Source organism: Rhincodon typus, chromosome 7 (genome assembly GCF_021869965.1).
Source record: "Rhincodon typus isolate 14 chromosome 7, sRhiTyp1.1, whole genome shotgun sequence".
In the NCBI taxonomy this organism is placed as follows: domain Eukaryota; kingdom Metazoa; phylum Chordata; class Chondrichthyes; order Orectolobiformes; family Rhincodontidae; genus Rhincodon; species Rhincodon typus.
In genome coordinates this window covers 54,068,405-54,083,634 of record NC_063338.1, presented here as the reverse complement: position 1 = coordinate 54,083,634, position 15,230 = coordinate 54,068,405, and the positions used below count along the sequence as shown (strand labels likewise).

The following is a 15,230-nucleotide window of genomic DNA, read 5'->3' as shown; positions in this document are numbered from 1 at the left end:
TCGTGCATAATTTTCTGGGATTTAAACATCCTCATTGTGCATGCACAATCAGCCATTTCATTCATAATTCAGAAAAAAGCAATCCACTGTGATACTCCCCACAAGGTCACTGACCTCATGAATGGTGGAGCTTTACTGTAATTTGGTTTCCTGATGCCACATAGCTTGTTTCCAAGTCTCATTCACAGAATGGCTGAACAGATGCTTCTGATGGCTTCACTGATTCTAATTGCAAACAACAGCTTAGAAACATAGATAACAAAGTATGGAGCTGGAGGAACATAGGAGGCCAGACAGCATCAGAGGAGCAGGAAAGCTAACGTTTCGGATCGGACCCTTCTTCAGAAATGGGGAAGGAGAGGGGACCTCAGAAAGGCTATTCGCAGGGATCGCTCTCTCCACGACTCCTTCGTCTGCTCCACACTTCCCACTAACCCCACTGGCCTCATCACTCCCGGCACCTTTCCCTGCAACCACAGGAACTGCTACATCTGCCCCTACACCTCCCCTCCACCTCCATTCAAGGCAAAAAACAAACCTTCAACATCAGACATGGGTTCACCTGCACATCTGTCATCTTGGTCTACTGCATCTGCCGCACCTGATGTGGCCTCCTCTACATCGGTGAGACCAAGTGGAGACTCGGAGACCGTTTTGTAGAACATCTGTGCTTTGTATGCGACAAACAACAACACCTTCCAGTCGCAAAACATTTTAACTCCCCCTCCCTGGGTGACATGTCCCTGGGCCACCTCCAGTGTCACAATGACGCCACCTGCAAACTGGAGGAATCGCACCTCCTATTCCACCTCAGGAGCCTACATCCCGATGGCCTGAACGTGGATTTTACCAGTTTTAAAATCTCCCCACGCCCGGCCTCATCCCATGGTCAACCCTCCCTCTCATCCCCGCCTCCTTGACCTGACACAACCTGTCCATCTTCTCTCCCACCTATCCGCCACTCCCACCTCACTGACTAATCCTGACCAATGCCTACATGCACTCATCTATCACCATCTCACCTACCTTCCTCAGCCCCACACCTCCTGTCTCTCTTTATTTCTGAGCTTCCCCCCACCACCCCCTGTCCATTTCTGAAGAAGGGTCCCAACCCGAAACATCAGCTTTCCTGTTCTTCTGATGCTGCCTGGCCTGCCATGTTCCTCCAGCTCCACACTTTGTTATCTCTGACTCCAGCATCTGCAGTTCTTGCTATCTCTGAGCTTGGATACAAAGTTGGCTTGAAGGTAGGAGACAAAGGGTGGTGATGGAGGGTTGTTTTTCAGACTGGAGGCCTGTTACCAGTGATATGCTGCAAGGATTGGGGCTGGGTTCACTGCTTTTCATCATTCATATAAATGATCTGGATATGAATATAGGAGATCTGGTTAGTAAATTTGCAGATGACACCAAAATTGGTGGTGTAGTGGACAGTGAAGAAGGTTATTTCTGACTGCAATGGGACCGTGATCAGGTGGGCCAGTGGGCCAAGGAGTAACAGATGGAGTTTAATTTTAGACAAACGTAAGGTGTTGCATTTTGTTAAGGTAAATCAGGGTAGGACTTAATGGTAAAGCCCTGGGGATTGTTGCTGAGCAAAGGGACTCATAATTCCTTGCGAGTGGAGTCGCAGGTAAACAGGGTGGTGAAGGCGGCATTTGGTACGCTTACCTTCATTGGTCAGCGTATTTATATAGGAATTGGGATGTCATGTTGCAGCTGTATTGCAGGCCACTTTTAGAATACTGCGTTCAGTTCTGGTCTGCTATAGGAAAGATGTTGTTAAACTTGGAAGTGTTTTTGGAGGGCTAGAGCTATAGGGAGAGGCTGAATAGGCTGTGGCTATTATCCCTGGAGCATCACAGGCTGAGGGATGACCTTATAGAGGTTTATAAGATGATGAGGGACATGGATGGGGTGAATAGATAAGGTCTTTTCCCAGGGAAGTGGAATCTAAAACTAGAGGCCATAGGTTTAAGGTGAGGGGGGGAATGATTTAAAAGGGATCTGAGCGGCAACTATTTCACACACAGTGGTACGCATATAGAACAAGCTTCCAGAGGAAGTGGTACAACATTTAAAAGGCATCTGAATGGGTACGTGAATATGAAAGGTTTAGAGGGATATGGGCCAAAAGCTAGCAAATGGGACTAGATCAGTATAGGATATCTGGTCGACATGGACAGGTTAGACCATGCAGCGTAACTCTATGACTCTGATATAGTGATAATGTAACCAGCCTAGTAATCCAACAGTCCAGGCTAATGCTCTGGGTTCAAATCCTATCAAGGCCGCTGGTGAAACTTAAATTTAGTGAATAAATCTGACATTGAAAGTTAGTCTCGGTAAGGTGAAATCATTATTGATAGCCATGAAATCCCATCTGGCTCAGTGATGTCCTTTAGGGAGAAAATATGCTATCCTTCGCTGGTCCACATGTCACTCCAGACCCACAGCAATTTAGCTGTTCCTTACCAGCCTTGTGAAGTAGCTTAAAAAGCTACTCAGCTCAGGGGCAATTGGGGATGAGCAACAAATTTTGACTTTTGACAGTAGTGCCCACATTTCACGAAAAGACAAAGGAGAAAACATTACTGTTAGTTAGTTGGTCAGCATTGTCAGCCATGGTTCAGTTAGTAGCATTAATGCACTCATCTCAGTCAGAAGATTGTTGGTTCTTTTGCTTTTCCAGGTCAAAAATTAAAGCTCACTCTAGTGCAGTGCTAGTGGACTTGTAGATTTTAAAATCTCATCCAAAATATCTAAGCCTCATCTCCCCTCTTAGGTGGATGTTAAAGATCAACAGGCATTATGTTGAAGAATAGGAGCATTATCCCAGTTTTCTGACTGACATCTATAGCTCAAACAACATCACGTAAACAGTGTCTGTGGCATTACAATTTTTAGGAACTTCCTGTATTGTCCATGTTAAAAAAGTGGCTGCGCTTCAGAAATACTTTGGTTTTAAAATGTTTCCCATCAAAAAGCTGAAAACTTGTAAGTGAGAGAATATTAATAAAAATTAAGGTAACATATTTGTTGGTACAATCTGTTAGTTGTAAGACATTGAGGTCTCCGCCATTATGGCAGTAGAATGATGAATTTAAGGGATAGCTAGATATGTGCAAGGCAGAAAGGAGTAGATGATTATGTTGATACTTAAGTGAATATGTTTTAGAGGAGGTTAAAACACCTATTGTTCCGACATGGAGACAGACAGCCAAACCAAATCAGCCTTTTTATCTCTATTCACAACACAGTAAAAATTGAAACTTTCAAAAAGCCTCAAAATTGACACCGATGGTTCCTAATCAGACTTTTTGAATAACCAATCCGAGATTTTACGAATAATCAATTCTTGACACCGGTTTGTAGCTTTAACTATAGACTTTGCTATTTATTACAGTATATTAACTTCAGTGGAGCAAAATTAAAAACAAATTAATCTAATTGGTTTATGCTAAAATCTAAAAACCTTTATTTTCAGCCCCCTTCATACAAAAGATAGACAACCAAACATTTAAGAAAAAAGGAAATAACACAACTGGCCTTGCGTGGTTTTCGCAAGACGTTGTTCCACAGGCATAGATAGTGGCTTCTTGGTAGATTTTCTAAAGATGTCGACCAAAGTCACCTTTTCATTTTAATTGAATTAAAGCAGCAGTACACAGTTTAGTTTCCTATTTTCTAAGCTTCCAAGAGCTGATAAGGAAGGTTAGGCAGGGAGCTTTCATTCTGTAGCATCAACAGCCAGATTCTTTTTTTCATACAAAATAGAGTCCGAAACCCAATTCAAACTCTGACCATTCCCTGACAGACTGAGTGTCATCTCAATGAGATCTCAGTTACCATACAACGTTTATCATCTGCTTGAGCATTAAGTCTTTTCCAGACTTAGAACCAATTCTCAGGTACTGACCTCGTTAATCACCAACTTCTGATATTTCTTTAAACATAATGCTCTTTCCTGGTGATAAAGCATCTGCAGAATCTTTTGATCAGGAGATGATCTGCAATTGACTTCCAGGCCTGGCCCCATGAAAAAACAAAAGCTTGTTTGGTCTGTTTTCCTTTTAATACAAACTTTTACCTACAGTCCAAAAGTCATCTTTAACTCTCAGTTCCCTATTTACAGCTCTAAACCAAAATTGCTTTGGAAAAAAAACGAAAATCAGCAAAGGCTCTAACACAATATAGATCACTTGGATTGAATGGTCTGATTCTATTTTGTGAATTCTGTGTAATGTTAACCATCATTTCTGTTGATAGTTCATAAGTTTCTTTGGTAAAAAAAATTGGAATGATTATCATTCATTGAAACAAATATGTAGAAATGCTTTCTGCATTGCTATCTTCCATATTTTCATATGATAATCCTTTTATGCTTGTAGGCTGTGACCTTAGAATGAAATGTTCATTAAACCGGCACACAGCTCCTGTTTTGTCATGTTGTTTTTCACCAGATGGGCAGATCTTAGTCTCTGGGTAAGTGAAGATTTTTCCCTGATACCTGCGAATCCTCATGTTCTGAAATTGTATTTTCATTGAAATTGTTGTCATTGCCCCAGTTTTTATCTTTAAAAAATCAAGAGTTGCGCACCTGTTAAGTCGATAAAATTTGAGAAATTAAATTGAAACTTAGGTTCCTCAAATTTTTGAACTATTTTGCAAATAAGCTTCACTTTATATCACATTTAGGTTGTATACGTATGCTCTGCGTCCTTTAAATAAGTTGGCTGTTTCACATTAGCAACGTGTCCCATTTCACGAATCATGTACTACCTCAATTGAATCCTAAGTCAAATAGCTTAACTGCTTATTTATTGGCACCTCTGAAATGTTTCATTGCTATTTCCAGATACTGCAAAAGATTATACAATCCTGCAGAACATAACAGTGGAGCAGTGGAATTGACTCAGAATCTCCTGATCTATTCTCTGCCCCATGAAATAGCTCCTGTACTACCTCTATGTGTTTTTCTTTCCCATCTCATTTCTTACTTCCACCCATATGGACTCCACATCTTCCAATTCAGGATAATTTATTGCCATCATACTTATTCGACCCCATACTGACAATTTCCTTCCTGTCAATCCTTTCAAGAAGTCGCATATTTAGTTCCCAGCTTTGATCTCCTTGTAAGCATTTCTCCTTAATGGCTATAAGATCATAACCCCTTAGCCTATACTTGGGCTACTAACTCAGTTATATTCCGAATATTATGCACGTTCAAATAAAGAGCCATTAATTTCTTAGCACTTTTTTCTCTTTTGATCCGTTTACAGCTGTTTTTCTATGCTTGAATACTAAGTTCTGCTCTCGCTTTTGTATCCAAATAGCTGCCTTGTATTGGTATCACATCCTCCTGCTTTGTTAGTCTTCAAGACCCTTTATTTATCCATCTATCAAATCCAATCTTGAATTTTGGTGCCTTAGCCACTAACCCTAGAAAATATATTCTGAATACACATTCACCTAAAATTCTGTTAAAATCTAAGTGTTGAACATGATTTGTTTTGCCAGTGTGTCTTTCAAAAGAGACTGGTTAAATGAAAATATCTCATTTATGGAACAGTGCAATTCATGAGATAAATGCACATAATCAATGAAACTATCTATTTTATAGAATGAGAATTAGTGCAATTTTATATTTTCAAACTGGTTTGTAGTTGAAAACTTCTGTTTCTTCTTTTAAAGGTCTGTTGACAAATCTGTAATCATTTGGAATTCGGTAAGTCTACATAAATGTTGCTTTGGGCGAATTGAGAATGTCACAATGGAGTATGTATTCAAAACTGTGCAACTGCCTATAACTAAGTACTATTTTCATTTCAAACAATAGAGATTTGAAATTAATGTTAGGCTTATACCATTAATATAGTTTTTCTTTAATTCTGGTCTATTTGAGCCTGGCTATGTATATTTGTTTACAATGCAGTATTCATGACAACTAAGCTGTGCAATTTTATTTTTTGCCTTGTGTTAAAGTGTAAACAAAAGCTAGGGTTTTTTTAAATTCAGTTTGGTCAATGGCAGGTTCCTACAGATTGGAACGTAGCTACTGTTTAAGAAGGGAAACAGAGAAAACTGGGAATTATAGACCAGTCATCTTGTCAATAGTGGGGAAAATGCTAGAGTCCATCAGAAAATAATTAAGAGCTGAGCATTTGAAAACAATAGTAGGATCAGTCAGTCATCATAGATTTATGAAAGTAAGATCATGCTGTTCAAACAAATGACTAGTTGAGTTGATGATGGGGAGCCAATGAATGTGTTTTATTTGAGCTTTCAGAAGGCTTTTGACAAAGTCCCACACGAGATAAGTGTGCAAAATTAAAGTGCATGGGATTTCGGGTAGTGTTTTGAGATGGATAGAAAACTGGTTGGCAGACAGGAAACAAAGAGTAGGAATAAGTGGGACACAGGCAGTGACTAGTAGGGTACTGTAGGGATCAGAGCTAGCACTCCAGCTGGTCTCAACATATATTAATGATTTGAAATCAAGGAACTAAATGGAATTTCTCCAAACTTGCAGACAACGCAAAGCTGGGTGGGAGGGCAAACCGTGAGGAGGATGCAGAGATGCTTCTTGTGATTTGGACATGCTGAAAAAGTGCGCAAGTTTATTTCAGATGCAGTATAATTTGGATAAATGTGAGGCTATCCTTTGGGATTAAAAATAAACTTTGGGAGCAGAAACCAGGAGACAGGTTATTCTCTGGCTATAAATTGAGAGGGAACATGCAATGAGACCTGGGTGCCCTCCTACACCAGTCACTGAAGGTAACCATGTAGGTACAACAAGCTGTGAAGAAGGCAAATAAGTTTGTTGGCTTTCATTGCAGGAGGATTAGAGTACAAGAACATTAATGCATTAATGACTTGCTGCAGTTACATAGGGCTTTGGTGAGACAATAGTTTTGGTTTCTTTATCTGAGGAAGGGTATTTTGGCTGTGGAGGGAGTGCAGCAAAGTTTTACCAGACTGATTCCTGGGATGGTGGGACTGATATTTGGGAGAGGATGAATCAGTTAGGATTATGTTTGCTAGAGGTCATAAAACTTAAAATCTAATAGGACGAGAGAGGGTACATATAGGAAGGATATTCTGGATGGCAGGGGATATCCAGAACCAGAGGTCTCAGTCTAAGAATACAGAGTAAACCCTTTAGGACTGAGATGAAGAGGAGTTTCTTCACCCGGAGAGTGGGGAGTCTGTGGAATTTGCTGCCACAGAAAGTAGTCAAGGCCAAAACATTGTATGATTTCAAGAAGGAAGTAGATGTAGCACTTGTGCTTGGGGGAATGGTATTTGAATTATATGATTAGCCATGATCATGAATTATGAAACAGGCTCGAAGGGCCAAATGGCCTACTCCTCATGTTTTTATTATGCATTTTATTTATATGATTGTATAATTGTTTAAAACATTAGCTATGAATTTGTTTGATTTTAATGTTGCTCTTTTATTATGTAGAGCAGTGGAGCACCGCTTTACACACTGACACAGCATGAACGGTATGTAATTAACAGGTAAAATCATGGGTGTCTCGCCAGTGACATCAGTTAGGACCTGTCTTCACTGCCTAATCCTAATTAAACTCAATCACCCTCTGATAGTACTTTATAATTTTTGTAGCTGAAAAGCTTAAAAAAATTCCATTTCCAATAAAATTGTAAACATGGACACAGAGCTTTTCCATACTGTCTTTGGTTATGCTGAACAATAGAATAATTAATTAAGTTAATTTTGCCTGATCTCTGATTGGTCCCACACTACATACACTATAAAGTTGTCCCTCAAGGCACTCAATTTGATAATGGGCATTATCTCTTTGTTCTTTATGGTTTGTGTGGATATGCAGCAGCAACTACAATCTCCTTATCAACAACCAGCAACTATTTACCTTCAAATGGTTAAGTCAGCTATATTCACTGGTCCTGATGCAAGTATCACTATGACAGCTCTTTTATATTTGTGAATCAGGCATGAGTTGTCATGTGTTCTGGATGACCAAAATCGCATGCGAGTGTTTGTAATTTTCTGATTGCGCATCAAATATCTGTATTACAAAGAACAAAGAAAATTACAGGCCAGGAACAGGCCCTTCGGCCCTCCAAGCCTGCGCGATCCAGATCCTTTATCTAAACCTGTTGCCTATTTTCCAAGGATCTGTATCCCTCTCCTCCCTGCCCATTCATGTATCTGTCTAGATACATCTTAAATGACGCTATCATGCCCGCCTCTACCACCTCCGCTGGCAATGCGTTCCAGGCACCCACCACCCTCTGCGTAAAGAACTTTCCACGCATATCTCCCTTAAACTTCTCCCCTCTCACCTTGAAATCGTGACCCCTAGTAATTGAGTCCCCCACTCTGGGAAAAAGCTTCTTGCTATCCACCTTGTCTATACCTCTCATGATTTTGTAGACCTCAATCAGGTCCCCCCTCAACCTCCGTCTTTCTAATGGAAATAATCCTAATCTACTCAACCTCTCTTCATAGCTAACGACCTCCATACCAGGCAACATCCTGGTGAACCTCCTCTGCACCCTCTCCAAAGCATCCACATCCTTTCGGTAATGTGGCGACCAGAACTGTACGCAGTATTCCAAATGTGGTCGAACCAAAGTCCTATACAACTGTAACATGACCTGCCAACTCTTGTACTCAATACCCTGTCCGATGAATGAAAACATGTCGTGTTTTTCTTGACCACTCTATCGATCTGCGTTGCCACCTTCAGGGTACAATGGTTATAGTTAGCTATAGTTTAGCTGTAGTTTGCAAGGATTTAGTTTACCTATGAACTTTGCAGAAGGTCAGAGTCAGGGATCTACTGCATCAAGACTTTCACAAGTACTTGTGACTTCTCATTAATTCCAATCAACTTTCCAAACTTCAGGGTTTAAGTTGCATTAATCCAAAAGGCTCGCTTCAAGTTCTGCTGGACGGAGTTACGTCTCCTTTCCCCCAGTTGTGGGATTTCTAAAGGTTTGTGGTATCACAGAGAATGTATTGGAGGGTGATTTTATGACGGTATGAGCAGCCAAGTTGGAGACAACAAGGACTGCAGATGCTGAAGCTGGAAAAGCACAGCAGGTCAGACAGTATCAGACAGCTTTTCCAGGTGAGCAGCCAAGTTGTTGGTCAGTTGAGGAAGTTGGTGATATGCTGTTTTGCAATACTCATTTGACCATCAAGAAATTGATTATGGCTGAATTTGGTCCATGCCAGTACACCGGATTTAACTAGAGTATCTTTATACAATCAATCATATTTAAAGTACTGATGATGCCCTGGAGCATCCTATCGTCCAGTATGCATTTGATTAGGATCAGGAAAGAATAGGTCATTCAGCTGAGATTGCACTAGCAGTCACTAAGATCTCAAATATAGGTGGATGGACACATACGGAGGATGACATGAAGAGTGCAGAGACATATAGACACGCTAAGCGAGCGGACAATAACAATATACTGACGTTGGAGACATTTCAGGGAAAGTTCACTATGTTGATCCTGGGTATGGAGGGAATTTCTTATGAGGAGAGGTTCAGTAGGTTGGATATGTACTCATTGGAGCTTAGAAGAGTGAGAGATGGTCTTATTGAAACTTCCAAGATTCTTAGGGAACCAGAAAATGTGGAAGCGTCTAGGACCATTGAGCATAAAGGAAATCAAGGGTTGCCCATACAAGACAGATGAGAACAAATTTCTTCTGAGGGTATTACAGTGTGTGGGATTCTTTGATGTAGAGGCTGGGTCATTAAGGGAATTGACTTGATGGGCCGAATGGCCTAATTCTGTTCCTACATCTCATGGTCTACTCTGATTCTGACCTCAACTCCTCTTTCCTGCCTACCCAGATACCATATCTACTTCTGCCTTAACAAAAACTAGTGACACTGCCTCCACCACTTTTGGGGAAGAGAGTTCCACAGACTTATGACCTTTAGCCATATGTAGCAGACTACTTATTTTTAAACTGTGTACCCGAGTTCTCGTTTCTCCCACAAAAGGAAAGTTCTTTCAGCATATACCCTGTCAAGTTTGCATAGATTCTTGTACATTTCGTAAGAATATAAGAAGTAGGAGCAGGAGTAGGCCATCTGGCCCATTGAGCCTGCTCTGCCATTCAATAAGATCATGGCTGATTTTTTCATGGACTCAGCTCCACTTACCCACCCGTTCACTTAAATGTTTTGAAGGCAAAAAAGGATTAAAGGAGGTAGCCTCAACTGCTTCACAGATTCACAACCCTTTGTGTGAAGTTCCTCCTCAATTCAGTACTATATCTGCTCCTCTTTATTTTGAGGCTATGTCCACTAGTTCTAATTTCACCCAGCCATTGAGACAACCTCCCTGCTTCTATCTTATCTATTCCCTTCATAATTTTATGTTTCTATAAGATTCCTACCTCATTCTTCTAAATTACAATGAGTATAGGCCCAGGCTACTCAATCTCTCCTCATAAGCCAACCCTCAAGTCCAGAATCAACCTTGTGAACTTCCTCTGCACTCCTTCCAGTGTCAGTACGTCTTTTCTCAAGTAAGGAGACTAAAACTATACGTAGTATTCCAGGTATGGCCTCACCAGCACCCAATACAGCTGCAGCATAACCTCCCTGTTTTTAAACACATCCCTCTAGCAATGAAGGACAATATTCCATTTGTCTTCGTGACTACCCGCTGCATCTGCAAACCAACTTTTTGTGATTCATGCACAACGACATTCAGGTTCCTCTGCACAGCAGCATACTGCAATTTTTCACTATTTAAATAGTAGTCCATTTTGCTGTTATTCCTACCAAAATGGATGACCTCACATTTACCAACATTGTACTCCATCTGCCAGACCCTTGCCCACTCACATAACCTACCTATATCCCTCTGCAGACTTGCAGTGTCCTCTGTACACTTTGCTCCACCATTCATTTTGGTGTCATCTTTTCCTTTGACACATTACACTCGGTTCCCAACTCTCGATCATCTATGTAAATCGTGAACAATTGCGGTTTCAACACTGATCCCGACGCACACCACCAGCCTGTAGATCACTGACCAGAAAAACACCCATTTATCCTCACTCCTTGCTATCTGTTAGTTAACCAATCCTCTATCTATGCTAATCCTTTACCCGTAACACAGTGCACCTTTATTTTATGCAGCACCCTTTTGTGTGGCAACTTGTCAAATGTCTTTTGGAAATCCAGATATATCAAATCCACCAGATTCCCATGTCAGCCACACTCGTAATGTCTTCAAAGAATTCCGTAAGTTAGTTAAACATGACCAGTCTTTCATGAACCCATGCTGCATCTGCCTGACAGGACAATTTCTATCTAGATGTCTTGCTATTTCTTCCTTGATAGATTCATGCATTTTTCCCACTACATAAGTTAAGCTAACAGGCTATAGTTACCTGGCTTTGGTCTGCCTCCTTTTTTCAAAAAAGTGTTGTCACATTTGCTGTTTGTCAATCTGCCAGAACTGCCACAGAGTCGAGCAAATTTTGGTAAATTACCGTAAGCGTGCTTGCTGTTTCTTTTGCCATCCTGGGATGCATTCCGTCAGGGCCAGGAGACTTGTCTACCATTACCCCTTTAGTGATAATGATCGTTTCTAGGTCCTCGTCTGCCAAAGCCTCCTTGACATCAATTATTGGCATGTTATTGGTGTTTTCCACTGTGAAGACTGACATAAAATACCTGTTAAACAGCTCAGCTATTTTTCATTCTCTAAAGGACCTATGTTTACCTGAGCCACACTTCTTTTCATTTTATATTCTGAGCTAGTTTACTCCCATAGTCCGTCTTAGCCACCAAGAAAGCTGTTAATCTTGAAAGATTTCCCAATAATCTTTGCTACTTTGTATGCATTAGCTTTCAATTTGATACCATCCTTTATTTCCTTTGTTATCATTTCAAAATGATCATCTCGTTCTTCTAAACTCCACCTTTTGCTCATAACAACCAGTGTCTCGGGAATAATTAAAATGAACTGCTTCAATTGTAATTGTATTTCTTTTTAAACAGGGAGACTAAAACTGTACACCATCATCTAGATGTAGTCTTGAACAACTGAAACAAACATCCTACTTCTTTGTTCTGAAGGGTCACTGGACACTAAATGTTAATTCTGATTTCTCTCCATGGATGCTGCCAGACCTGCTGAGAATTTCCAACAATTTCTGGTTTTGATCCCACTTCTTTGTTCCATTCCACTTGCAGTAAGCCCAGATCCTTCTATCACAACAGTTCTACAACGTATCTCCATTTAAATAATATGCTTTTCTACTCTTTCTGCCAAAGTGGACAATTCACATTTCCCATTATTATCCTCAAAGACAGTCAACATCCTGGAAGTTACCATTGACCAGAAATTGAACTGGATCAGCTGTTTAAATACTACGACTACAAGAGCATGTCAGAGGCTGGGAATCCTGTAGGAAGGAACTAGTTTCCCGATTCCCCAAAGCCTATCTACCATCTAGAAGGCACACATCAGGAGTGTGATGGTGTACCTCCACTGAACATTGAGTAATCTCCAACAACTTGTACAACCTTCTTTACAAGAAGCACTACAGAAATCGACCAAGGGTTCTTAGACAGTACCTTCTAAACGCATGACTGTGACCCTCTAGAAAGGTAAGGATGGCAAATACATGGGAATACTATCACCTGCAAGTTCCCCTCCGAGCCACTCACTGTTGTCACCTAAGTTACAGAAATATCACTATTCCTTCAATGTAGCTGGGTCGAAATCCTGGAATTCCCCCCGCCCCGCTTAACAGCATTGTGGATGTATCAATGTGAAATGGAATACAGCAGTTCAGGAAGGCAACTCACCACCTTAAAGGCTTTTAGAGGATGGGTGATAAATGCTGGCCCAGCCAGTGAAGTCCATAACCCTGAATGCAAAATAAAACACCAAATTTTTTGCCCACTCTCTTTATCTATAAATGCTATATCTATAATATCTAATAATAGATTCCTTATGTCCTGGTTACAGCTTACTTTCCAAATTATTTTTGTGTCGTCAGCAAATGTAACCACCGTATATTCTGTCTCTTCGTGTAAATAATTGCTATAGACGAGGCCCCAGCAATGATTCTCGTGGTACTCCATTCTTCATACCTTGAATGACTAATTTATGCTTACTTTGTTTCCTACTAACCAACCAACCCTCATGCAGATTTGTTTTACCCCTCATAACATGGGTTCTCATTCTATGTAGGAACCTTAGTGGCATCTTGTCAAATGCCTTCTGAAAATCTAATACACTAATAAAGGTTCCCCTTTATTTACATCGCTTGTTACTTCCTCAAAGAATTCCAGCAAGTTAGTAAAATACTTTTCAAACTAAGGTGACACTGCCTGATTGCATCAAGATCAATGGCAGCTTGCGTGATATCGTGTTACCAACGTCTTGCAAGATTCCGTATTGGTTCCTTAATTCAATAGGGCGAATACAGGGCCCACAGAAGCTGCACTTGGCTTTCTTCTGAAATCCAGCCAAAAAATGTATCAGAGGACCAAACATTGAGTACAGAAACTGCAATTAGGTCAGAATTCCACTTCTTTTGAAAACACTGACTCAACAAAATAAGTGATTCTCCAGAGGATATATTCTAGAATTTTATAGGCCATGTAAGAGATGTACCAGTCTATTGCTTTCAGGGTCATTCTTTGGCTTTACAGTATGGCAATCTGTAATACTGACAATTTCCTAGTAGAATTTCTTGGGGACTTTCTCCCGTGACTGTTGAAAGGCTTCCTTTGTGGCAGTCGGATCTTTTGGAACAATTGAGGCCACTGCTTGTTGTGTTTATTCATAGGTCTCTTGGTGTTTCTTCTTGTGCTGTTTACTATTTTAGAGGCTAAGCAATTGGTTTGGATTTAGAAATGTAATGGTCTGTCAGATTAGTAGCTTCAGGGTGTTTTCTTAGGATACACACAACTTACATCAAGTTCAGATATTCCATAGAATCAATTCAGTTATCATCTGGCTGAGTTTTGAGATCCAAGCAGGTCATCTGTAGTCTGAGCTAGCCAACTGAATGTACTTCTGAATTACGTCCTGCAACCCTTCATCCAGGAGGGTATGAATTTTCCTAGAAGCCCTGAAAATGCTCTAACTGACAATAGCAATAGAGAGGCTACTTAACTAATTACATCCCAGTGGTGCAAGGATACAGTTCACTCCTTTTACAGTGCTTCCCTGTAGGAATTTAGATTTCCTATCACTTAAATTTCTGTGTTGAGTTTGGGGAATTAAGGGAGTATTTTGCAGGATGCATGACATTTACTTCCACATTGATGTTTGGAAACAATGGTGAAATGCAGGTGATTGTCATGTTTCCAATAACCAGTGTTCACTTGCAAGTCATCAAATATCTGGTCTGTGAGATCTTTGCCGATTTAGTTTGCTTCACAGTCCCATGTGGTGTTATGACTGTTCAAGACACTAAATTTTTGGGCCAAAATTGGTCTGCTTGGGAGAGTAAGTTTCAGCCATTTTTTATGTATTGTTGGTTCTGGGCATCAGCAGACTTGAAACTTCCTGAGAACTTCACTGGCAGGATGGGTCAATCAGAGTTTCAGATCTTTAGTTGTGTGGAACTAGCAGATTTTACATTTGGCAGAAAGGATTGACATTTTATTCTTGCGTAACTGCTCACCAAAGATTTTTTGACAAGCTTGAGTTTTTCACAATTTTTCCACCACCACCATTGCACTCAAATAGTAACTGAGTCTCAAAGGTAGCAGGAAAATACTGTTGTTTGGCAGTACTAAAGCCAACTCAGTACTATTTGAATGACTGAACTTATGAGAACATTCTCCTGAAACAATCTGCTGTACAGTCTTTGACTTCGTATGTTTTACTACTGCATTAATTTTTTTTTTTAAACAACATTTTCAGGTATGTGACAACTTGTGCATTTGCACATGATCTTCCCCTAATTGCAACTGGCTCTATGGATAAAACTGTGCATATTTGGAAAATGGGATTTAAGGACATTTCTGGTTCGTATTTAATTTTCAGAATTTCACCTCAAACATGTTGAAATTATTTACATATAGATGTGTAATGGGAAAGATGAAAAATGTATACACATCATCCATGGCTAATACAAAATACATTTTTTTTTAAAAGATATTGAATCATCGGGGAGACTTAGACGTTCTGTTCAGCACTGGTCAGAAGATGAGGTCTGTTCGTGGCTT

At 40.3% G+C, this 15,230-nt stretch overlaps 1 protein-coding gene across 2 annotated transcripts in view; it reads left to right on the top strand.

Annotated features, from left to right (window-relative positions):
- Nucleotides 1-15,230, top strand: part of wdsub1 (WD repeat, sterile alpha motif and U-box domain containing 1) — a 58,445-nt gene that overhangs the window by 34,935 nt on the left and 8,280 nt on the right. Inside the window, exons 5-9 of one of the 2 annotated variants that reach the window (XM_048599559.1) lie at nt 4,392-4,485; nt 5,698-5,731; nt 7,478-7,518; nt 14,926-15,029; nt 15,160-15,230. In XM_048599559.1, coding sequence (XP_048455516.1) covers nt 4,392-4,485; nt 5,698-5,731; nt 7,478-7,518; nt 14,926-15,029; nt 15,160-15,230 — 344 coding nt within the window. Of the gene's footprint in view, nt 1-4,391; nt 4,486-5,697; nt 5,732-7,477; nt 7,534-14,925; nt 15,030-15,159 lie in introns of both variants that reach the window. The other variant, XM_048599558.1, reaches the window with a different exon arrangement.